We start from the raw sequence: 26,141 nt of genomic DNA, 5'->3' as shown, positions 1-26,141 counted from the left end.
TAAGGTCCATTCCAACCCAAAGTATTCTGTGATTCTGTAAGCCTGTGAGAAAGAGCTGCTAACCCCCTCCAAAGCATCACTTAAGCCCCAAACCTTCTCCTCCAGGACCCTTGGAACACACACTTACACCAGGCTCAGCACAGAGTCCTTCAGCTTTATTGAGTGCAGACACTTCTTCCAGTTGGACACAGCTGAGTGCACGTAAAGCCTATGAGAGAGAACAAATTGGGGAGGGTTAGCAGCAGGGCCCACACCTTCAGCCTGCCCAGGCTTGAGTCTTCTCTTCTGGTAGGAAAGGTGGAGGTGAGGTAAGAAAGTGATGTTAAATCCCTGAGACTATGGTGAGCTGAGCAATGAAATGAGGAATGAAAACCTTCTCCAGAAACAAGCAGCGAACAAAAGGTGTGTGGACATGAAAAACAGAGCCCAGAGCAGGGAGGTGACACAGAGCTCTGCCAACCCAAGGGGAACACACCAGCCATTCTGAGCTCCCAGCCACATGGTGGGGGCGGCACTGGTGCAGGTCCCAGCATCCCCGGTTGACTCCTGATCTGGGAGTGTTGTGCTGGGCTCCATCTTCAGCTGCCCATTCTCCCTGAAGAGGCAAAAGAACAATGTTAGAGGTTTAGCAGCAGCAGCAGTGCACAGAATGCCCACCTAGCCTGGCAGCCACAGACAGGTATGGGCCCTTGAATACACAAATCACTTCTTGCTCTTCAATGTTTTTAACTGCAAATCTGCAATTTACACTATTTCCTTCCTCCTCCCCTTACAAACAACAAGTACTTCAAATCTACAGACCCTAACTGTTTAGCAGGACTATTACACAAACAGTATTTTCTCTGTTTATTTCCAACTTCAACAGAAACAACTTAGAACAACATGGGCATTCAGGAACAATCTGTATCCAAGACTTCCACCTGTTCTTAAGGCCATCACATCAGCCTTGTTTGTCTCAAGAACTTTTGAGTGGTGAATATGCTTTCTTGGTTACTTTTACAGCACATCAGAGGTACTACTAGAATAAATCAATCATCATTTCTACACACATATGAGTAAGCTCCTTCAGTAAGAACATGAAGTGTACACATACTTTGGAGGATCTGCCTTAACCACAGGTCTAAATTCAAAGTGAGAGGTCAAATATTTGCATTTTAACAGCTGAGTCAGTCAGTTGTAGGCTGAGCCATGTCTGTTTTCATTTCATTTTTTGCCTCCCTATTATCCCAGCTGTAATACTCCTTGGGGACAAAACGGATAGAAGTCTGACACTTTATCAGAAGATCAGGCTGGTTCTCTTATCACAAAGCTTATGAAAACAGAACTGACTAGTAACAGAACAGAACCATTACTCTGACCCCAGCCCACCTACCCATTCTGCCTTGGTGCCTGGGCTGGGACAGGGTCTGTGAACACGTGCTCGGTGAGGGGCCCGGGCCGGGCCTGCGTCGGCTCTGCCTCACCAGCGCTGCTCTCCGGTACCTCTGTAGCCTCTGTTGCCTCCTCGGTCGACTGAGACTGGTTGATCTTCCCGTTGCAGACAGGAGCCACCTCACCTAGAGGACAATGAACAGTGTGAGACATGCTGGAGAATGAGTTGGTGAGTTAACTATCTAGACATCAGGCTGTCAATTCTTTATTTTATCTTTCCTTGCCAAACTCAATCAAGCCCTGAGCCTGTGCCACAGACACAGCAGCTCATCCAGCATCTTCTGCCTGGATGGGAAACAGACACTATTTTAAGGTGAGGCCTAATCTGTGACTAGCACAGCACAGCATTGGAAGGACTCCATGGCTGTCACTGCAGTATGGAGTCAGCAAGGGCAGCAGTATGATTTGCATGTGAGCTTAATTGGCTTCCCAAGGCTCAGAGAACAAAGCAATCAGAACAGCAGCACCTGTAGCAGGGCAAACATCTCATCTCATCTGTATGACTCCTGCAACCAGGCTGCAGCATGTGAATCAGAGAAAAAAGGAGGGCTCTAAGAAGAAATATATCAAAAGGGCCTTTGGTACTCCTGTATCATCATAACAGAATTCTGGAGGCCTCTGAAGTGTTTAACTTGAGGACAGGAGGATGTGGCTGTAACACCAGGAGCTCGTACAGGACTAGCTGTAATTGAAATGTCACTAAGTTTTACATCCCAAAACTCACTCTGTCCCTTGTCCAGCACAGGTGTGTCCCCACGCGAGGAACAGTTGCTTCGTGGCACATTGCAGCGGGTTGCACAGCCCACCAGCGTGATCCCTGCCAAGACACCATCTGCTCCAGCTGACTCTTCGGGATTCACATCCCCCTCCAGGAAGATCTCACCTGGGGGATAGTCACTCTCACTGGCCGCTGAAGATAAAAGAACAGGTACTCACATAAATCAAGCAGTCACTGCTAAGTTAATGTAGCTGTACTCCTGAGATCACCCTAATGATGGGAGATTCTGATCCTTGGGGTTCACCACCCTGGGGAGGCACCACAGCATCCATCAGCAGCCTGACCCATGGCAGATCCCCTCATCCCTAGTATCAGTATCCAAGGCAGGTACACAGCCCTTCCACACCAGACAAGGCTCACTCCTGCTTCCAAAAAACACTGTTTGTGTACCAAATGAATGACTTACTGAACCCTGAACAGGGAGGAATCTCCAGAGAAAGGTCCTACAGGAAGGCAAGATCCGGGTTATGATTTTGGGGAACAATGACAGAACACAAGAAGGCGGAAGGGTTAGTTCCAGTTCCCAAGTGAGGACGTCTGTCACTCCTCAGTGGTGCAGGTGACCCTGTGCAGACCCCAGCCTGGGCCCCACTCACCGGGGATGCTGGAGATGCAGAGCACGTGAGCGTTGCAGACAGTGAACTGGTCCACCACTGTGCCAGGCTGGTTGGCATCAATGATCACGACTTTACTGGTTGACAGCGTGCTAGTGAGGATCCAGACACGGCTGGATGTGGCATCCATCTCATGGAGCTCCTTTGCCTTTCAGAGAGCAAACACACAGGCACAATCAGCACTCCTCTTGGATCAATCTGAGCCTAACAATGCTTGGCAACATTTACACATGGTGTAATTTATTTTAAATTATACATCCTATTCTATAGTAAAATTATATAAGAATTTTTTTCTATTTTATATAGTTGTCTAATCAGTTGTATTTTAATTTTTATTTTTATTAATTTGATTCCATTCATGTTGTTGCACTAGTATCCAGAGCACTGGCCAAAGAGCCTGTCTGACTCCTTATGCTCCAAGAGCAATATGGCCACTAATTTCTCTGTTGACTTGTCTGACAAATGTCATATCAAATGTCACTGAATATTCATTCATCCAGAATGCTGTGAGTCTGGGATGCACCCACAACTGATCAGCTTAAGCAAGCTGGTCTTAGGAGAGTATAAGGCAGCAGTGTAAAACAGGTGTGGAGAAAAACCCTACAAACCAGATAGGATAAAATATTGTATTATTATCTGCAAATTACAGCTTGGTTCTTTAAATAGGAGAAAAACAAAAAATCATTTAAGACTACTAAAAACCGGAACTGGATTAAATCTCAAGCGGCCCAAATGGACTCACAGACTCTCTGTTCCTTTAACAAAGCTTTGCCTAAATGTATTATTTTTCAAATTTACAATTATGAGGGCTATATAATCTTCCTAGCAACCTCATCAAGCATTTAATTGCCCTTATTATAAGGATTTTTTTCAAAATTCCAAACGTTTCAAAAGCAAAAGTTGGAAAACTTTATATTGGATGATTTGTCCCAAATCACACCCAAAGTTACAGAAGAGCCAGAACACTACAGCACTGCCCCACAAGTACAAGAGCATTTTATGGCACAGTACAAAGGTACTGAGAGAAGGGGTATGGTAGGAATGAAATAACAAAAAACATCGGAGGGAAAAAAATCCATTTTCTTTCCTGACCTTTTTTTTCTCAGGAGATGTATGGTTACTTTTGTTGTTCTCGCCTTCCACTTCCCTATCACAGGTGAGGGGATCACGCCCAGGATCTAGTTTCTGCCCATTCCCAGGCTCCTGTTCCAAAGGTCTCCATCCTGAGAGATTGACTCCAGCTGCACACCACAGCTAAGAAACAGAAGCAGGAATCTGAACTAAGGATTCTGCAGGCTCCGTGGTCTCTTTGAATTTAGGCACCTTTGTGGAGAACTGTCAAATGTCAAACATCTAAAACATTCAGTTGTAAACACCAGATCTTGACAATTTCTCCTAGAAGATATCCAATTTGACGCAGGTAAGACAAAGGATCTCTGTACCCAGCAATATCACTGCTTTTTAGTCACTGCAAGTGACTAAAGTCACAGGCAAGCCAGGACATGGCTGATGTTTAATGTGTTCAAACTGACAGATGGCAGGTTAAATGAGACATTAGAAAGAGATTCTTCCCTGTGAGGGTGTGAGGCCCTTGCACAGCTTGCCCAGGGAAGCTTGTGGCTGCCCCATCTCTGGAAGTGTAGAAAAACAGTCTGCTGGTTTAGCTCCCACACAAGCAGTTTTTTGAAATCAAATCCAGCTAATCTCCTATGAGTTATTTCCAGGGAGCTTTTTAAGAGAATGCTTGGAACAGGGCTACAGAAACAAACACTAGATTTATCCGAAACCCTAAGGGAAAGATGCTGCACAGAACATTATCTAAAGATCACATGTAGAACCTTCTAGAAACAACAGCATTAAAATTTTCTTACAATTTAACCATCAGGATGATTTCTAAAAATAATCTCTGAATGAATTAGTGACAAACTGGCTATTTCAAAACAACCAGTTACAGCAGATAAGTCTACCATCTGCCCACATGACCACTTATGCCCATCTGCAATTCTACTCAAAATATTCTAGTATCGATAGACATGGCTTCACAAAAATTTACTCCAGATAATACGGGCCTGTTCCCAATGAATTCTGGTCAACAGTAGAATTTAAGGAGTGATGAAATGCATTTTTACTTTCACTTGCTCATTTTCATGAATTTTTATATTGGTTTGCATTACACCCTGAGGAGCCTTAGCAAAAGCGTTAGAAGCATAAAATGTTGCTGTTGTTAATAAATTGTGTCAGAAAAGCAAAAGATGTCAGAGAGCAGCAGGAGACCCAGCAACCAGAACCAGCTGAGAATTGTGTCCTAAAATACTTTTTCCTACATTGACTAGAAACCACCATTCAAAAAAAGAAAGTGGAAGATAGAATTCAGAATCTATAATGTCAGAAGAATTTAGATTGTTGTAAAAACGGCAGGTTTAGTGACCCAAATTCTTTGCATATCTCATGTCCCCTTTCTGGACTGCATGGTAACCAGAAACAACATACCTTCATAGTTGGGTCCTTCTCTACTAGTGGGCGACAATACACAGGCACAGGGACATTTTTCATGCGAGTGTCTTCCTGACCACCATTGGGACTCAGCTAGGGGGAGAGAAGACAAAAAAGACAGTATAAAGCTGCAAACACTGGGATATGGCAAGAGAGATGGAATCAGTGTGGCAGAACCAATCAGAGGTGGCTGCTGCTGAGGCTTCCTATCATGTCTTCTGTGAAACAAGGGGAGAAGAGCAGTGCACTCAAGAGACCATCTCACAGTCATCACTGCCCCAGTGATGGCCAACAGAGGTTACACATTGCCCTGCTGATAGAGAAAGGATGCTCCCTGCAAAGAGTCAGGACACCAGCATTACCTTCCATCGACAGCTGGACTTGATGATCTTAAAGGTCTTTTCCAAACTTAATGATTCTATGATTCTATGGCCTGAAACTTCCAAGCCATGCTGCCAGGCTCCTCCCTTTCAGGGAGTCTCTGACCAGTGAAATGCATCATAACCCAACAAGTAAGGCTGATACTGTTTGATTTTGTGTTACTGATGGGAAGAAGTGGGCACAAATTGCATTTGTTTTTCACACTAAATGACTGTTATAGTTCTCAAAGTATAAATTAAATAACTAATGTTCCAGCCCAATTATAACAAAGGAAATTAAAAAAAAAAAAAAAAAAAAAAAAAAAGAACTAGACTCTGGATGGAAAAGTTTAATTTCTTTTGGTTTAGCGTGCTTTTCAGTTTCAGTATTTTCATGCAGAGGATGTCCTTCTACTGACTTTGGTGGAGATAAACAGAACATTAATTTGATCTGTGCCTACAACTATCATACAAACAAAACATGCACATGGTACCTCTAAATTAATGTCAATGACTAAAGTCACCTCCCCCTCAGCCTGTCCAGAGCATGTTCCCTACCTGCTTGTACTTGGCTGGGAGGCTCCAGCCACAGGCCTGCAACCGCCCATCATCATTCCGCACGTGCTCCCGGACCTGCCGGTACTGCTCCCGCTTCTGCTCACGGCGTGCCGAGGATGTGCAGTCACTGAGGAGAGAAGCACAGCGTCACCTTCCAACTCATGGTTAAAGAGAGAAGCTGAGGGTGAAGGGAATGGGGCCAGAACAGGGAAGGTCACACACAGCAAACCAAATCCAGCTGTGAAAACAGATGTAGGCAATCGGAGACAGAAAAACTCTGTTGAGATGCAGACACAGGCAGTTCTGACCTGAGAGATGTGGCAAGCCAAGTCATTGTCATCACCACTTATGATGTTCCAAGAGCCTTTCAGAAACAGGGAATAATCCTTCTCTAAAGCCTATGAATCTAGGAGATGACAGCAATTTTTGCTGAGCTGTTACAATTTACCAATCTAATGTCTCCATCAGGAAGGCATTTTGAGTTCTCTCCCTCCTCATTATACTCAACTATGGATTTTTCTGTCCATATTTAAGCTTTCTCTGCTGATAAGGAAAACATGCACTAACTGCTGGTTCCAACAGAACAACTCCAGCTTTGCACTGGCAAAGGTTAAACCAAAAATTTATCTGTGAGCTTTTAGACATGTTTTAATATAAGCAAATGCTGTTTGTCAGCTCCAGCTCTCAATAGGTTTTTAAAGTATCATTCTGAGGTACAAACAGCATCAGCAGAAAAATTAAATCCCGTGGGCAGCTCCATTATGTAATCCACTGCTGGGAAGCACTCAGACACCACAGCATGACTGTGAGACGTCATCAGAGAAAAAGACGGAATAAGGGCAGTGGGTATCTATAAAGTTTAAATTTACCTTTCTACAAGATACAGTGTCTTTTCAACAAATCCTTTTTATTGTAGAAGTTATCCTACTTTACCACCACATTCTCCAAAGTCCTTCCATAAAAACACACGCCATGTGAAACCACACAATCTTTGCAATGGCAGAACATCTTGTGAAGTCGGGTAAAGCACAAAAGAGTTTTCTCCCTTCATGTCAGGGGCACAAAGAATTGGGGTAAGACTGTAATACCTATACCCAGAGGCTCATTTTTAGCATGGTTAAGATTAAAACCGAGTACTGGAACTTAAATGCGCTGTGGAGAGAACTTTTATCTTCACTTAAACGCCTTGACATTCTATCCCTTTGTCCTGATGCTGCCATCACATTCCACCACAAAAACCCTCCTTCATTCCACCCCAGTCTGCAAATACAAGTGCAGAACTAGAGCGAGGCCAACTCAAGCTCCAGTGGTCGCTGCTGAGATGATCCATCATGGCCTAGGAAAACATGGCTACTGTATGTTTGGGAGGACAAGATTTGCTGAACCCATCCATATAGTAATTGATCAGTGAAAGCACAGGGAGATAAACCACATAGAACAGAGAAATACTAACGTCACACAGACTGTTTCTAAAGTGGAAACCAGCTTATTTTAAACACTGCTGCTCTTTGGGAGAGCTGCAGGGGGGCCTGGCTTGGCACACAGCCCTGCAACTCACTCGTCAGGGAAGAACTCGAGGGTGCGGCTGCCGGAGGAGATCTGGCACATGGTGTGGCTGCGCCGCTGGCTGAACCCCGCCGTGGTGGGAGACTTGTAGTGGATATTCACAGAGGGGTAGGTCCTCTTTGCTGGGGGAGGACTTGAGGAAGAGCTGAACAGACGGCTGAAGCTAGGGACAGAAAAAGGCCAAAAAGTAAGAGAAAAGGTACCTGGAGAGACAGGCACCATAAGATACACAAAAGGGGAAGCAAGAGGTATGGGATCAAAAGCTGTTAAGCCCATTACAAAAACTGCTCTATTGAAACCCAGAGCTACGTCCTTGGTTTGACTGACATGTTCTTAGCTTCCAGAAATAGGTACCTTCTGAAAACAGCCCTTTATTACAACTGACTGTGAGTATATAAATGTTTCCATTCCAGGATACTCATGAACTTTTTCATCTTGTAAAACAAAATCAATGTGCATGGTCAGATCTAATTTTAATTTCACTAAGGACAAAGGAAGCCCGTGAAGGCACAAGGGTTAAGCCAACAACACTTCTACCTGACATTAATGTCAGAATCTACTAAGTTGCTGTCTGAAGTAGAAACAGCAACACTCCCTTTTCTTAATCTTGCACAAACCACCAAAGAACTTACAACTGCCAAATGGTGGATTTCTTCTTCTCCTGGACGGATGGGTGCTCACGGGAAGCTCTATGGACAAACACAGCAGAACCAAGTTAATTTCTGCATCTCTGCCAAGCATCAGGTCATTTCCACTAAGGAAGCCATGTCAAAAGTCAGAATTCATTCTAAGACATCAGGGAAAGGGACATGCACTCGTCTTCAATGCAAACACACCCAACCACTTTAAGTATCAACACTGACGTGAAAGGCAAGTAAGCGTGTTTAACGCAAAGTTTTATCAACCCTCTGTAACATTGTCTGCCACAGAAAGTGTGGGAACTACAGACCCCAGCGTTAGAGTCACTTCAAGTCATAGCCTTTAGAACTCATCAGTCAGAAGCAATACTCCTCTCCAGATCTTCTCCCAGCTTAATAAGCACGCAAGAAACAAGCGAGACAAACAACTGTCCAGTGTCTCCAAGTAACGGTGGCAACATAAGATTTGCAGCCCAGGTTCAGGAAGAAGAGAGAAAGTATTGGTATTAGGAGAGAGGCATCTACAGTCTGGAAAACTACCAGTATTTCTCAACCCTATGTTGGTAGGGGTTGCATTGACCACAGGTTCTGTCCTAAACAGGGATGTTACCTAACACCCAGCCTCACCTGATCATCTCTGTCCACCTGACAGCCTCCTGGAGCTCCATCAGCCTCTCCTTGTACTGGTTGCGCTCCATCAGGACCCGGGCCATCTCCACGCGGGTGAAGCGCCGGCGCTGGGCAATGGGAATGTTGTCCTGCAGAGGGGAGGAGCACTGCTTCAGCCAACAAAAGATGGAATGGGATTGAGGTTAGTACCGGGCAAGTCAGGGGACAGACATGTATTTGTTAGTTCTTCTCCTGTCCTGCTTGATCTCCTCCCCATTTCCCCATACAAGAAGCTAATTCAGACAGTGAGCTCCAAACTATGGCCCATGGACCTCTGGGTATTCGGCAAACCCATGGAAATTAGAATGAGAATCACCACCAACTTGAACACATAGACCTCACACACACACACACACACACACACACACTAGTGTGTGTGGGACTATTGTCAGCAAGGTGCTTTGATAGTCTCAAGGAATGGTAAGAATTGACAGTGGTCCGTTGGTCCAGAAATCTGGAAACCAAAGTTTTAATTCAGTAACAAAGCCAGTCACAAGCAGCAGGGAGCACTACATAATGCCATCTGCCCCCTCAGGAGGACTGGAAGGAGATACTCTGTTAGTACAGACGGATAAAGATAGGATACGCGAAACTAAGGAAACACCTTTTCCTCTTTGGTGACACAACTTGACCTTCCAATGAGGGCACAGGCAGCTTTGGGTTGGGAACAACAGGAGTGAAAGTCTTTGTCTCTTTTAAAGAATGGAGAACGAGAACAACATGAGTAAGTTGCAGAAAGTATCTGCCCAAAATAAAGACTGCAAGGATTTCAGGAACTCATTACTAGGAGGTGGCACGGGGCTGTGCTAGACTGTGGCAATTCCCAAGCTCAGCCTGGCTGGTAAGTGCTGCTGAGAGCTGGAATAGCACAAATTCACCAAGCCCTCTCTCTAGCCTCCTGGACTTTTAATCAAATCTGTATTACTAGTCAAAACAAGAACTGTATAAACAAAGAGGAATTTATAAATTATTTTTTAAATTAAAAAAAGAACCAGACCTCCTGTCAGTTCAGCTGAAAACAAATCCAACTCTCTTCAGTAGCTCATGAGCCCAACTTGAAAATATTCCCATCTACCTAAATTTTCAATAGACCAAGTTCACCCCAAATAAGACAACAGATTTAAGCTAAAACTGAACCTGCTCTGATACCTTGTGTAAGAACGAAAACAGTAACACTGACAAGCAATGTATTTAACTCCCTGTCCTGGCAGGGACATTTACAAGGAAAATCTTGTTACTGCTTGATTTGCCTTTTTTTTTTTTTTCCCACTTACAGTTAGTCTTTGTTGAAAAGCCTCTATCCCAGCCAAAACAGTTTCAAGAGCTGTCCTAGAAGAACAGCCCATGAGCCTTCTCTGCCTGTACCCTGTAACAGGCAGTACTAGCTTATGGAAAAGAATTAACAAGAAAAATGCAGCACTAAGACATGGTGGTAGTCACCGTTGCAAAGCTGGCTGTGTAAACTGGATTTCGCTGCATGATGTCCTCACACCTACATCTTCACTGCCAAGGTGGGGAGAGGCTCTTCTGGATTAGCTTGACAATCATAACACCCAGAGAGAATCCTCACTGCACACTAAACTTTATTTCTAAATTAGGATGGTGTTGAGCAGGGCAGTGCTCTAGCATCCGGCTACAGAAACTACACCCTGCACAGTGGTATTGCCACTGGGTCAGCTGCTCCTCTCTGCCAGATTCTGTTTTGAAAGTTATATGAAGGGATTTCATGCTCATCAGCCACAACCCATTCACCAGCCTTGCCCTCATTGCTAACAAAGGCACATCAATCTGCATCTCAGGACTCGTATACATGAAGCAACATAGGTAAGTAAATCAACCCCCTTTCCCCGCAGGCATTTTAGTAATGTCATATACCAATTCTGTACAGAGATAGCTGCTTACATCCTCCACCTCCTCTTTGGGCTCTCGTCGGGCAACAATCGCTTCAGATTTCACTCTAGGAAACAGGAAGAAAGGGATCAAAACAGCAGGTGACACCACTGCTAGCTTTGGGAAGAGAATCAGCTATGGGAAGTCTGGCTGCATCCATGACAAGGGAGCCATCTCAAACCATGTGTACCAAATGTACAAATTCTGAGATGATTCTCTGGCATTTTCCTTCCCTCTGGCAGCACATTACTCTGAACAGCTTCGCTGACCTCAACCCCCTTTTTTCAAACATTTGTTGTGAGCACCAAAATATTGACCACTGGAAGAATCCAGCCAGTTTCTATTTCTGAACCAGCATCTACGTTCAAATATTTGATGAGAACTGAGCCATTTTCAACAGGGAAAATGCTGGCTTAAATGCTTCTTCTGGGCTGCTTCTGGTTTCAGTAAGATTCACTTGATTCTTTGTGATTCAATACAGTGAAAAAAGCCCCTAATGTGAAGAACAGTTTGCCAAAATGGTAAAGAACACCAAACCCTGACAAAAAATATTGAAAGTATTTAAGCGAGTGCTTTTAATTTCTTTGAACTCCTAATTTATGAGGCATTACAAAAGGCATTTAAAAAAATCTCTCTGCTTGCAAGATTACTTTCACTTCAGACATTCTGAACAATGAAGAGACCAGTCTGTGTTACTCTTGGTGATTGTGAGCTCAGACTTCAGAACCTTCTGGATTTCAGCTGGAGAACAAACCCTGTCCTCTGCCCTGAGCTCCTGCAGTCACGTGCACCCAGCCACAATGCAACTGTTCTGCTCTGAGCTCCAGGAGGCAGCTTTGTGTATATGGATGTGAAACCATTCCAGGCTTTGCTGGGCAGTTGGGCTTTAGCTTCTCTAGTTTGAGAGGAAGATAAAAAGTGGCATCTTCCTGTATCAAACTTTAGAATCCCTTCTGCCTCTTCTCACTCTTAACATGAGCAATGAAACAATTACCAATATAGGCATTTAAATATTGCTTGGGCAACTCCATATGAGCTCTTTCAGTAAATGAACGGGCATTCACTTCTCTCAGAGCTATCCTGGCTGCTAGGAGGATCAAGCTCTTGGCAGTTTCCTTCAAAACTACTGGGTTTGAAATTCCCTTTCTTTGGGTGTTTTTGATAGTTGTTGTTGGTTGGTTGGCTTTTAATTGCAAATTTAAACCCTTAATGCTTCGCTCCAGGGAGCCTGGGTTTGGAGCTGCTGCTGCAGAATCCTCATCCTGCCTTGTTGTACTCTCTAAGGTACCTTTGAACACCAATGCCAATCCCATGAGTGAAACAGAGTAAAACAAACAGACGAGGTGGGTTTACCACTCTTCACTCCCAGCTCCTTGGGGCAGGGGGGTAATCACTCACCTCTTTAGCTCCTCCTCCAGCTCCTTGACTCTGGTTTCTATTTTGGCTTTGGCCTGCTTTGTTGCTTCCAGTTCTCCCTTCAGCACTTCCTGCTCCCCAGACAGCTGGTCCACCTTGGCAATCAAATCATTCTTCACAACGTTCAAAGCATTTCTTGAAGGTGTGAAAGGGACAATAAGCCAAAATGCCCAAAACCAGCAGCTGTCCATAAAAGAGGCCTTTAACTAAAGTCACAGACACTACAAGGGGAGGTGAAACAAGTGTGTTTAACAACTCAGCGCAGCTATGACTCATGGGAAATTAAACTTTGGGAAGATGGAGCTGCAGAAGAACAGAGAAATCACCATAATGGTTCAGGATGAGGTTTGTCCGTTCCTGTATCGTGACTAACAAACCAACCTCTCCTTTGGAAGATGGCAGAACACTGCAGAAGGCAGGTGTAGAGCAACCGGTATCTATTTTTGACAAAACGAAGTCTGAAACACACCTTTCAGAACTGCTGTCATCTGCAGTTGTGGGTAATTGTAGATGATGGCAATAGAAATATGCAATTCCAATCAGCTCCAAAACATCTTAATATTATAAAATCAGCAGCTTCCCATCAGAGTAGGCTCTCCAGCTCTCCTTGGGAGCACTCTGCCTTCCCCTTCCCAGCTTCTCAGCTTTAATAGCTGGTTTGCCAGCTTTTCTCAAAAACCAACTCCATTACATTGTCTGCTTCTCCTCTATCAACTACGAAATAGTTGAGAAATCAAGGGACAACAGTTTCTTTCCTAAAAACAAACCTTGCAAATAAAACCTTATTATCATCAACATCCTCACAGAGGCTCAGACCGACACATGGATTCCCCCTGAAGTTAATTTAGAGATTGCAATTGATCTCAGATGGCATCAGGCCCTACCAGCACATGCCCAGAGTCTTTACCCAAGTGCCTGCAGAAAGGGAACAGTTAGGCAACAGCTCAGGAGAGCAAATCTTCTACAAGTGAAGGAACAAGTATTCAGGACAACCAATTAGATAAACAAGTGAGGCAGTTCTGGCCAAGACCAAGGTGACATCTCATTTATAACCAGGCAGGTAGGTCAGAGCATGCGACAGTTCCTTACTTGGTCTCCAGCAGCTGCGAGTTCTCCAACAGCAGATTGCCCACTTCTTTGCCCATTCCTGAAAAGAAAGGCCAGGTAGTTTTCACCTGCTCTCCTAGAAACGTGCAGCTTTTGTGGAACTGCCTAACTCATGCTCCAAAAAAAGAAATCACTTTTGTTAGGCTTCCCTAGATTCCTGTGTCCTGTGTGGAGAGGGGAGTGTCTCTAGCTGAATCACCAAACAGCACCAGCAAAGACACCCATGTGTCCTGTAGAGAATCCAAATTCATACCTAGCTTCTCACCCCAACCTTCACAGACCTCTTTGAGAGGGACAGAGGGGAAAGCTTCACTAATACCAATCAGGGAAGTCCAGGCAGTAACTCCTGGTTCAGCCACGAGCTATTGCAAACATTTTTTATCACTCCTCTCACAGAAAGAAGGTAGAGTTTATGGGTTTTTCACAAGCACAGCAGAACACTGTCCAAGTCCTGATCTGCACACTAGTGATTTTCTTCGTTTCTTAGTATAAGCCGAATTTTCTGTTTGCATGATTTGGGATCATGGTTGTGACAAGCTTCATGCACATGAAAGGCTTCCCATTATTGACCTTCTGCTAGAGCAATTTTAACAGGACTGCAGATTGTCCCTTGCTCTATCTAGCTTTAACAGCTTTCTCACAGATGTTTTAAAATGTGAAGTCTCAGTTCCACTACTTCAGACCCACACTCAACACCTACAGCAGACACTCTGCACTTGCACTTGGGCATCCACGTACAGCTGCAATCTGCAGACTGGTTTACAAGAGCATTGACACATCTGGGGCTGAGAGTGAAGGTCGAATTCAGTATTTCATAAAACCAATAAAATTTAGGGACCAAAAGCACATCTGGGTTGTTTCCTGCTGCCAGGGACTTGCTGAGTCCCAGGGTCAGCCTCTGTCTTATAGTGGGGAACAGAGGCCACCTGAGAGCTGAAGACAGGGAGGCCTCTCCTGTTGGAGGACAGTGCTGAGGGGTGCAGCTCGTATCTCACCACAGGTCCCAGAGCATGAAGAAGTCTCCCCACCATCAGTATTTGTCCTGCCCTCTGAACTCTCTCTTCCTTCACAGCAAAGACATCAACAGTTTTCATGACACATTTGCTGATTAATTATTATTTGCAAGAAAATAAAAACAACACAAACTTGAATTAAATGGAAGCTAGAGGAAGATGGCAGCACATGAGAAGTGAGAACACACCACAACACTCCAACATAACTCTTCCCGCAGTTAAACTGGATGAATTTATGATGACAAAAGCAAATTCCCAGCAAGAATGAGTAAGAAGCAGCATTTTCAAAGAACTTTTGAAAAATTAGTGACAGATAATGAATCACTTTGATGTTTCAGGCAGTGTGTGTCAGAGAATATTCCAACAGCACAAAATGGGAAACACAAACTGCAGTGCAAACTACAGTGTATTTTGGGTTGGTAAGGTGAAGGATCTATAGCCCTTTTTTTTTGTGACATGCGGCATGTAAGTCAGACGACTCAGAAGACTTCTGTTTATTAGATTCTTTTCTTGCTCATTTTTAGTGATTATACAAATAATCAAATAAATATTTAGCCTGTAAGGCATTAAATTGGCACAAGGACATTAAAGATGCTGAGGAACATCGAGGGAAAGGCTCATCCCCATATTTTTCAGATTAAGTCTTTTTTCTTCATATTCTTGAGTCATGCATCCCTCTCTGCAGCTGTTTTTGGGAGAGAAAGGAATTCTGGGGAAGAGGGTGAGCTATCATGCCAGAACTAAAGGCCACACAGCATTCTGTCAGTATCCTTCATCACAGCTTCTACCTTACTTGTGTGTGATGCAGTGACAGCCCAATGCCTTAACCACACCTCTGGCAATAAAGAACATGATGAAGCCTCCCAGAGCCATGGAATGGCACTACGAGATCATCTTGCACAGGCTGTAATGGGACAGCTCTGCTCTTGGGAAGAAAACTTTCAGTGTGGAGAGACCATAAGGAGACCTCTTCAACCCTCTGGGGTGTGGAGCAAATGGAGAATAGGTCTGGGAAGAGCCCTGTCCAACAGAGCTCATCCTATATCATCTTCCTCCCACAGCCAGGCAAACAATGTGAAGCATCAAAGCGGATCATCAACTACAATGAAACAGAAGAGAATCCCCAAACCACCTCTACAGAGCAGCTGCATCCTGCTTCTTGGAGAGGTGCTGCCACCACCACAAAAAACCAAACCAAGGTGACGCAAGACATATGGACAGATGAGGAGTGAATGGAAGGAATGCAGGAAAAAATAAACATTAAAAAAAAAAAAAGAAAACAAAAGAAAACAAAAGAAAACAAAAGAAAAGAAGAGAAAAGAAAAAATTAAAAAGGCCTTCGCCTTACCAAAGAAATCATCCCGTACTATGAGAGCCATCCCATACGAGAAAGGGAACAGAAAGAGATGGGGACAAGGGGGAAGAAAGGAAGAGAAAAAAAGCAGCCATTAAGTACCAGTCTGTAAACAGCAAACAGAGCAGCTCATCAGCACACGTACAGTGTGTGGTGCCAGCACATGTGATGCTTGGTACAAAGGTATCTTGTTCTGCTGCAGCCTGACCTAACTGGGACTTCACCTTGGAGTGTCACAGAACAGTTTGGGTTGAAAGAGACCTTTAAAACACATCCAGTTCCAGCCCCCTGCCACAGGCAGGGACACCTCCCAGCAGACGACGTTTCTCCAGGCCCCATCCAACCTGGCCTTCAACACTCCCAGGGATGAAGCAGCCACAGTTTCTCTGGGCAACCTGTGCCAGGGTCTCACCACCCTAATTACAAAAGAAATTTTTCTTATATCTAATTTAAATCTCCCCTCTTTTTTTTCAAAACCATCGCCCCTTGTCCTATCACAACAGATGTCACGATAAGCTTGAGATGACCTCATCTGCTTCTTTCATCTTCATCATCTTCCCTGTATGATACATCCTTGAGTTTCCCATCACCACAATAAAGGCAGGTCAATAGACATTATGAACAGGGTGAGGGAAAGACAGTAGCAGGGGGGAAAAAACCAAAAGTGGGGGTGAGTATCAAAGCTTTCATCTGGCCTAAAAAGGCCCAAATCCACCTCCACACGGCAACAAACTCCAACTTCAGTGGGAGGTTTTCTGAGGAATGTCCACAAAAAATGTGGCTTACAGTAAAACCAGTTTGAATGAAAAGAAGGGATGATGCCATCCCTTTCTTGGTATCATCGCAGAGCCCGCACTGAGCAGTGCCGGGCACAGGGACGTGGCACAGCTTGATGGCGCATCACACCATGGCAGCTATCAGGTCACCACCTTTACTACAGGGCAAACTTCACCCAGTTTGCACTGTAATCAAGAGATCCCCTTGACTTCAACTAAAATTGCATCAGGGCCCAAGTGTATTTTACAAGCAGGTGCAAACCTGATGGCAGAGCATGGCCTTGGGGCAGCAAGCAGCTTCCTCCAACAAAGGACAGAGCCACCACCCAATTCCTGCCAGAAAGGCAAAGTTTCCACCAAAGACAGAGGCTTTGCCACTTTAACCCATCACGAAAGTGTCTTTAATGTCACTGCCGCAATACCTGAAGGGAGTTGGTTCGCACCAGGTAACCCCCCACAGCCACTGGCACATGGAGGGACTCCTCACAGCACAGGCTGTGGGGAGGACAGTGGGACCCTTACTCAGTCTGTGCCCACCCAACCTCTGCTACAAGTACCCTTCCTGGCAGAAAAAAAACCCTCTGTTGAGTGAGAGGACAGTGTGACACTGTGGAGCAAACCTGCCCACAGCCACGCAAGAGAAAGTGCATTGAAAGGCAGCAGGAGCATGAGCAGAGCAGGGACCTCCTGCTGCAGGGACCCACCAGTGTGAGGCAACCAAGCAAGGCGAGGTGGGAGAAGTCTGCAAAGCCAACCGTGTTTGGACAAGAGCAGGGGAGTATCACACGTGTATACCACATCATCCAACCTCAACCAGAAAAAAAGAAACAAGGAGAACTGAGCAGGAGATACACACCTGAGAACTCCCCTATGCGCCATGTCCAGCGAAGCACAGAGAGACAAGGGAAAAAGGAAGTGAAAAAGGATCAATCAGTGACTGAAACCAACAAAATCAAAATTTTGTTCAAAAAAAATTAACAATGATTCAGCCATTTCAATGTCAAAAGGCATGAAATAGTAAGGACAGGACCTGCCATAGCTGTTGATGGCATGACTCTACATATAGGACAGAAAAAAAAAAAACCAAGGAAAGGTAACCTGTGGTACAACTGCAACCACATGCCTCAGCTACCCCCAGATTTCCAGACGTGAATCTGAGGCAATCAGATCTTCCTGGACTGGGTAAACCTTTATTTTGCCTTTATTTAGTCATGTACCACTAAATGCAGAACAGCTCATTCCCACTACCTCTCACTTCCCCTCCCCTTGTGATTTTAACAGCTGGATCCTCTGACAGTAACTGCTCTCCAGTGACGCTTCAGCTTGAAAAAAATAACTGGTTGCACTTAAAAACTTTTTTTTGTACAGTGTAATGCTGGGACTTAGTTTGATAATCCCATTTCAACTTCTGTACACAACACTGTATATAAACTTACCGCTAATAAGGCTGCATTTCTGTCTTCACCACAGACCCCCTGTTGTTTAATTTCCAAAGCAAATATGGCTGGTTATCCTAGACCTGAATCACAGAATGGCTTGGGTCGGAATGATCACCCAGTTCCACCCCCTGCCACGGGCAGGGACACCTCCCACTATCCCAGGCTGCTCCAAGCCCCATCCAACCCAACCTTGAACACTTCCAGGGATAGGGCAGCCACAGCTTCTCTGGGCAATCTGCTCATCACCCTCAGTAAAAGGACCTGTCCACTGAACACAACCAAACTGCTAGTGATTGTTTGTGTCTGGAAACACTTCGGATAGGGAAGAGCAGGAAGGGAGATCTGGTAGAAGGGGGGGAGCTGAGAAAAGGTGAGATGGGAGAACAGGAGTCTACCCAGAATCACCTATGATTAACAAGTGAATATGCAGGAAAACAGACAACTAGTGCTCCTAAGTCTGTAGGAGAAATAAGGGAATTTGGTCCTCAATACCCATTAGTAAATAATTGTTCTCACTCCACATTTTCTCCAGAATACTTCCTATACAAACCCATATATGTAAAGCAGTATTAGAGGTGGGGGAAACCTGCACGTTTTATTTAATATAATAAAACATGAAGGGTGCCAATTTTGTACCAGAAATAAATGGGATTTTCCATTCTAGAATCAGATTTGCCTGCCAGCCGCTGCTCAAGGGTAATTTCTGTAAGTCCTGTTTTTAAGGTCCTCTTTAATGAGATTTCCCTTTCTTTAAGAAACTGAGACAAAAAAAAAAAGAGTATATTGTTTACAGAATGCCAAGTTTTGAGAGACTGGAGGAAGTAATAAGTCTTCACTTAAGTGAGCTTATAGTCATTCGTTAATATGATTTACAGAAAGAAGTGAGCTCCAAATATGGCCTAAAGAGAGCTCTTTCAGCTTGTGGATCTTGTTTCTTACATCATGTTCATAAAGCACCATTTCCTCTGTGTCTCTTCAGACTCAAAGGTACAGCACAAAGAGAGAACATTCTACCTAATAAAAAAGGCAAAATTTGGGACTGTGTTGACAGATTTTTGTCAGCCCTAAGATCTACCTCTTTGCTTCTGTCTTTACCAGACTTTCTTTTGTGCTTTTTATTGGGCAAAGCCAAATAAAAGTACCAGTCTCATTTCTTGTTGAGAGACATGACCCCTGAGATCTCTCTGTGCTTCCTCCCTTTGTACAATCAGCAACGTGTGTGTTCATTTTAAAACACTCTTATGTGCCAGAGTCAGTAGCCAGAACTCAGCCAAAGGATTACTTAGATCCATGTTTATCACAAAAAAAAGGCACAGAACTACCTGATTCCATCACAGTCCATCTCCCAGGTTTGAAAAGGAACCAGCCTTCCTATTTTGCTGGCCCACCATGGGATCACCTGCAAGGTTTCTGCTCCTGTGCTCAGGCCAGAAAATGGTCCCAGCACAGAAATGTCCTCCTTGTAAGCCACACTGCAGACTTCAGAAACTACACTGTGATCTTCAGGGCCTGCACTTACATGGCAACTGTTCAACAAAGTCTTTGTACATTTTTATTGCAAGTGGTAACTACCAAACAACAGACATCTCACCACACTGAAGTCTTTGGGCAGACTTATAGCAGGAAGAGGTGAAGCACCTTTCACTTCATCCGATACTGTAGTGAACAACCATGCAAGATTTGGGCAACAAAAAGTTTTTGCCCTTTGAAAACAACAATCTGCATTTCTTGCTGATCACTGGGTCAGGCTACAGGGTAATCCCAAGAGGAAGTGGATTTCCAGAAGGCAGGAAAGTGGGAAGCACATTGTCTGAAGCCATTCATACGCCAAGCAAGTAAATTTCCAGAATAGTAACTCTTTCAAGCCAATAATACCTGATACCCCAGCCATTTTGGGGGGAGAAGAAAAGCAGCAGTTGGCACAGTGATCAGCAGACACAGCTGCAGAATCAACCCAAGGCTCCTTGATAAGGAAGCACCCAAGGACCAAGATAAAACATATAGTCAGTGGCAAGATCATCTGTGGTTTTAGTGCTCTGATTCTGCTAGGAAGAGAGCTCCTGATAATGTATGGAGCTGGCTAACCAAAATTCATTCTACAGCTTTAACCATCACATGTAGTTCCTGCTGTCAAGCTTCCCTTTAAGCAGGAGCCCCAGCCCTTCTGCAAATGGCTACCAGCATCCAGGGGATTCTCAAACCTGGAAATCTTGCTTTTCCTTCTAAATTCTTGATTTTGTAAATATTTGCACAGATTGGCTCCCATTGCAGGCAGAGAAAGCCTGTGTGTTCATCCTGAGTCTCTTGCAGATTTTTTTTCTTCTGGCAATCTTGAGCTGAGTTGAAGGTGAAACAAGAAATGATTTTATGCTTTAGGCAATGGCATGAGGGCTCTATTGCATGCTGCAGGGCTAGCATGCTTAAAAAAAACCCCAATCCAAACATACCCATATCAAAAAGCCATTTGTGAGCATTCTGATGATAGTCTGGTTCTTGTTCTTAATTCCAGTCACACTACTGGCTGTAACAGTACAATTTCACAAATACTTGTCTTTCATCAAACAAGTAGTATTGTATTCACTCCTTTCCAGTTTTCAGTCCACACCTTAAAGGTTAAGTTTTTGGTTAATCGGGCAAAATCTATCCCCCCTGCAGAAACATATGCTTTTTGAGGGCCCTGACACAAGACATATCAAAGCTGATGCAAGTACCTTCCTGATTTGGGCAAAGGTGAGCTGCTGCAAGTCTGTGTGACACGCTTCAGCTCATTCTTTTCTGGACATATATATAGAACCAAATTTATAAGATTATCCATAAGCATTACTCTATATGGATTGTCTCCAGAAAGGAAGCACTCGCTTTCAGATCAGATCTCTTGCCAGTAAGTACACATAACCCGTTGTTTCTGGAGTCCTCATGTGTCCTAAGGCTCCTTAAAGCAAGCAGTAACATGGAAAATGTTATAAACTCTATCACCTGCCTGTATCACCTGAGTAATCAGAGACCACTTGTACTGTCCTGATGCAGGAAAACAGCAGGAATTAAGAATATGCTTAAATTCCGTCAAAAATCAAAATCTAGATACTCAAGAATCCAATACAAAAGGTACGGACAGGGCTCAGAGGGCTCCCTTGAGGCAAAGCTGCTCCTCTGACTGCTGCAGAGTCCCAGCCAGGAACACAGAACACAGCCTGGCTGCAGGTATTACAAACACTTTCAAAACCAGCCTAAAAAGTGAATCAACACATCTCTTAGGCTGACTGTAAAACAGTAAATACTGCATTACAGACCATAATTCCACATCATTTAAACATCAAAAACTTAACTAAATGAGTTACTTCCTTATAAATTTCAAACAAACTCTTTATTCTGAGTATAAAATTACTGGGGGAGGAATTTTGGGCCAGAAACAGAAGCAGCAAATTTTGTCTTCAAATTATTTGTGTGGGAGAATCCTGTAGAAAAATAACTTATGCACATAAAGACAACCCAAATAAAAGTTACCTAATAGCTGAGATTATTTTCTAAGTAATCATTACTGTACTGCAGGTACATGCTCCTGTCACATGTATCTCAATTTCCATGCATTCTTAAAAAAGCTAAACATCCAAGTTCTGAAAGAAAAAGAGAATTTAAATGCTTCTAGAAGCTTAATATAGTATCATTGTACCAGAGAAAACAGAATGGTTCTAACAAGGTTTTACCTAGCAGATCTGCTCCTTCATCAACATCTCCAATGACCTCAGACCCCGCTGTGGAAAGTTCATGGTACAGGGAGTCTGTGTTGATGCCAAATGCTTTGTTCACAATCCCCTGTGTTGGGCTGTTGTTGGAAGCAAAAAAACCAGAATGAATCTTGTTACTTAGCAACATTTAAGATCAAACATTTATCTTTGAAATACTGAGCATCCCAGATAGTTGCAATCAAAACCCCAAGAGCACATTCCATCTGTTCGCCATTGGCTGAATGAGGGAACACACCGAGTAAAGAAAATAGCATGTGTTATTCCCCATATCACAGAACCATGGAATGGTTTGGGTTGGAAGGGACCTTAAAGACCATCTTGTTTCAACCCCCTGCCATGGGCAGGGACACCTTCCACTATCCCAGGTTGCTCCAAGCCCCATCCAACCTGGCCTTTGACACTTCCAGAGATGGGGCAGCCACAGCTTCTCTGGGTAACCTGTGCCAGGGCTCCAAATATGACCTAGAGAGAACTCTTTCAGCTTGTGGATCTTGTTTCTTACATCACATTCATGAAGTACCATTTCCTCATAGTGAAGAATTTTTTCCCAATATCCCATCTATCCCTGCCTTGTGGCAATGGTAAGCCATTCCCCCTTGTCCTGTCCCTCCAGGCCCTTGTCCCCAGTCCCTCTCTCTCCAGCTCTCCTGGAGCCCCTTTAGGCCCTGCAAGGGGCTCTGAGCTCTCCCTGGAGCCTTCTCTTCTCCAGGTGAACACCCCCAGCTCTCCCAGCCTGGCTCTAGAGTAGAGGGCCTCCAGCCCTTGGAGCACCTCTGTGGCCTCCTCTGGACTTGCTCCAACAGCTTCATGTCCTTCTTGGGCTGAGGACACGTCTATCATGCACAACGTCAAAGCTCATCCAGAGCTTGCCCAGAGATTTACTCTGAAGTCATATAAATTAAGGACTATTGAATATTTCACAGAAAAATTTCAACTCACAGAAGTGCTCAGCTTTGACCTCAGATTCTGCAAGGATTCCCATGCTCCTATCAATCTAGATAGAAACCTCAGACAGCAGTAATACCAGGTAAGAAATTCAATGCTGAAAACAGCAATGGCCTTTTTACTTGGCCAACCACTAAGTGTAATCAGCCAGAAGGGTCCGTTTTCCCTTTGGGTAAGCCTGTGTATTAAAAGGCTTCTTCTCATGTCCCCAGATGTATTTAAATGAAGGTAAATCAAAGTTAATAGTTTTTAGTCTTATCAGATAAGGGCACATTTGATCTCTCAGTGTCTTTGATACCATCAAGAATCTTCTCACATTTCTTGACAGCCTCATGGCTCAAGCAGCAAACAGCTGTTACAGGATGCGCAGGCGAGGCGACCTCTGGGATTGTAGCTGTCTACTCTAAAAAATTGTCTTAATGTGGGTTATAAACACTTTGCAGTTCCCTGCCTTGTATGAGTGACATCAACCAGCATGAAAAGCAGCTGTGCAATTTCTCCAGCAATCTATCAGAAAGGTCAACACCAGTGGAGATGATCTCAAGTTGTATTGCTTCATCATAACATAAATAATCTCAGTGATTACAAACGGAGTGTAGTAGCCTCTGATATTGCAGTTACAGTGCACTGCAAAGAAGAGGGCAAAAAAGTGGATTTTTCAATTACAGAAAAATTCCAGCTACCAAGACTTCTGAGAGCAATGAGGAAGTACAAATGGTGCCGTGATGGCACCGCAATTAGTCAGTTCACGCAGTCCGATGGTCGGCACAAATGGCAAGAGAAACCAGCACTCTGTCTGACCTGGAGACCTAATTCAGACTGAACTTTCCTCTGGCATCCAGCTTTCAGAGCCGTATGCATCATGAAAGCACTCTGCTTTCAGAGCAGCATACACACTGTCAGCAATCCAAGTCAGGCCGTGTCTCCTGTAGCTCTCAGTCTCACCACTTGGAGCAGAGATTCCTGCCTGAAGAGCTCCGGTGCATCAATCCTCTCTGTTTCCTTCTTATGCTTGGATTTGACCCATTTTTTATCTGATCTCATCAGTCACTTCTGTCTTCCCCACACAGAGCAGTTTCAACTCCCTAGATTCCTCCTGACCCTAAAAATAATCCAGGCATCCTACATGTCCCAAGGGGAGCTTAACTGTGTGTGCCTTCCCAGCTGAGAAATGCAGATGTTATTGCTGCTCGTACCCTTCTCAGTGGGGGTGCTCAATAGGGTGGGCAAATCCAGTCCAGACTGGGACCATGGGATAATCTTGCCTTCACTCTGCCAGAGTACTGTATTTTCTGCATACCTGTAAGATTTTGGTTTTTTTTTTTTTCTGGTATAGTGCCAAATTACCCACTGGACAAGGGTAAAAAGTAAACTTTAGTAAAAACAAGTCAAGGTACCTAAGTTACTAAGTCTAGACTAACACATGCCTCACAGAAATGTGGTGCCAAAATTAATACCCTTTAGGAAGCCTCCTATTTAGCACAAAATGGGTGATGGGTAGGGACTAGAGCAGCAGAGTAGTTTAGTAGAGGTCTGATAATTCCTCTGAAAACTCTGTTGAGGATTTGTAGCCACTCCTCAGTGCACTCATGGTTCACAATTGCTCTGATCAGCCTCACCTGGGAGCCCCACCCACCCACTGGTCCCAGAGCTCCCTTTGACCTCAGGCCTATGCCTTCAGTCCTTTGCTAAGCTGCACCTGTCTTTAGTCCTGTTTCCTGCTGCTCATGGGCAGCACTGGGACTGAATTCATACTCTTGCCTTGTCTGGAGCTGCTGACATGGCTCACTACCAGTGATCTGAGCCTCCCTGCTCAGGCCTGTGGGACTGGGATTGCTGAGGTTACCTCTGCTTGTCCTCCCTTAGGAGGCAGCCCTGCCTCTACTCCTCAAACACTTGAAAAAATTAGAACTGAAATGAAAAAATCTTGAAGTTTTAAAATGGAGGTCAGAACTGAGCTCTTATTAGACAAATGCACCTTTTCCCACTTCCTGACAGCTTAAGCCCATGTCCTCTTTGCTTGTCTTAAACCTTCTGCTGCTCCATCATTTCTCCAAACTCCCTGACCAGCAAGGCAAACAAGCCTAGTCCTGGGTCAGCTGTACATATCCTCCTGCAGATCACCAGCAGGCATCTGCCCTTTTGGAGAACCCAAAGCAGATCAGGACCTCTGATACTAGGCAGAATACATGGACTGTCTCAGCTGCATTGTGAGCTCGCTGTGAGCCAGAGCATCCATTCCTCACTCCTTGTGAAGCCAAGTGACAGAACACAAAGGGAAAAGCCACAATCAGTACCTGCTACCCGTGCGTTCCAGGCGGGGATCCTGACACATGTCCAGCTCTGGGGTAGAATCAATGATGTCCTGGACATCGGACCACTCATCACTGCTGCCCATCCCTAGGTAAGACAGTATATATCACATACAGGATCAGGACTTTCAGAGAATGGCATTTCTTAAAGGTACTTTCATAGCTTTGAATATCGAGGTTTGAAAATGTCATGTTCAAAAAATTGCCATGTTCAAAATCTTAAAATCAGAACAGAAAGTGGCTGAAGGTGGCCTCTCAATTCCAGAGCAGGAACACCATAAGCATCCCCCTTCTCACCCCCATTCCAGAGCATCACCAAAGTCACTGCCCTGAATACTCACTAAAATGGGATAAGCAGAAATATTTTATCCATTGAAATAAATTCCAAACCCCCTTTTTTATCTGCCAATAAAAAACTCTTCCATCCCCATACAGCATTAGCTGAGATCGAAGGCAACACAGCGATTTTCTGTACAGCTTCACAGAAATTACTACTGTTAGGAACTGGCACTATTTAGTTTAAATAGAAACATGTTTTCAGTACAAATTCTCAAGTCTACACTGGTGTAGGTACCCGTTACAGTGACACTTGACTTCAAAACCGATAAATGAAATTCGGTTTCTGTGTAATCTACAGCCTGAAGCCAGTATTTAAAGAATAAAGAATTTCTTCATCTTGTCAAGTCCCATTTATTGGGTACCAAACTCTTCAAAAGCTCAGACTTGCACCTATTTGGAACAAGCAACATGAACAGTGTCTGTTCACACTAGGAAATTCCTGAAGGATTAACAACCTCACTTCTGAATTACAATAATCCCTCAATGACATTAGATGTGACATTTTTGACCTTTCCAAATGATCTCAGTAGCCAAATATATGAAGTCCATGACAACTGGTGTGTTGCTTTCTTTCAGGCTTGCATTGTGTACCCACTGGCAGCAAACCCAGGCTGGAAGGCAAAGTGTGATGTGGATCTGCTGCCAAAGCAGGCATCCACGTCCAGCGGGTCTAACACAAACAGAGCCTTCCTCAGCTT

At 44.2% G+C, this 26,141-nt stretch overlaps 1 protein-coding gene across 2 annotated transcripts in view; it reads right to left on the bottom strand.

Annotated features, from left to right (window-relative positions):
* MAPK8IP3 (mitogen-activated protein kinase 8 interacting protein 3) overlaps positions 1-26,141 on the bottom strand; it is a gene marked incomplete at its 5' end in the record, with an annotated part of 73,296 nt that overhangs the window by 10,773 nt on the left and 36,382 nt on the right. The window contains 16 exons of one of the 2 annotated variants that reach the window (XM_082292245.1): positions 128-208; positions 476-595; positions 1,373-1,556; positions 2,156-2,341; positions 2,806-2,971; positions 3,916-4,077; positions 5,314-5,409; positions 6,234-6,360; positions 7,792-7,962; positions 8,432-8,488; positions 9,065-9,195; positions 10,982-11,063; positions 12,395-12,547; positions 13,502-13,559; positions 21,806-21,924; positions 25,090-25,192. In XM_082292245.1, the coding sequence (XP_082148371.1) occupies positions 128-208; positions 476-595; positions 1,373-1,556; positions 2,156-2,341; positions 2,806-2,971; positions 3,916-4,077; positions 5,314-5,409; positions 6,234-6,360; positions 7,792-7,962; positions 8,432-8,488; positions 9,065-9,195; positions 10,982-11,063; positions 12,395-12,547; positions 13,502-13,559; positions 21,806-21,924; positions 25,090-25,192 (1,996 nt within the window). The remainder of the gene's footprint in view (positions 1-127; positions 209-475; positions 596-1,372; positions 1,557-2,155; positions 2,342-2,805; positions 2,972-3,915; positions 4,078-5,313; positions 5,410-6,233; positions 6,361-7,791; positions 7,963-8,431; positions 8,489-9,064; positions 9,196-10,981; positions 11,064-12,394; positions 12,548-13,501; positions 13,560-21,805; positions 21,925-25,089; positions 25,193-26,141) is intronic. The other variant, XM_082292246.1, reaches the window with a different exon arrangement.

This window comes from Coloeus monedula (assembly GCF_965178545.1).
Source record: "Coloeus monedula genome assembly, chromosome: 16".
Classification (NCBI taxonomy): domain Eukaryota; kingdom Metazoa; phylum Chordata; class Aves; order Passeriformes; family Corvidae; genus Coloeus; species Coloeus monedula.
The sequence above is the reverse complement of the archived record's forward strand: the minus strand, read 5'-3'. Positions and strand labels throughout refer to the sequence as shown.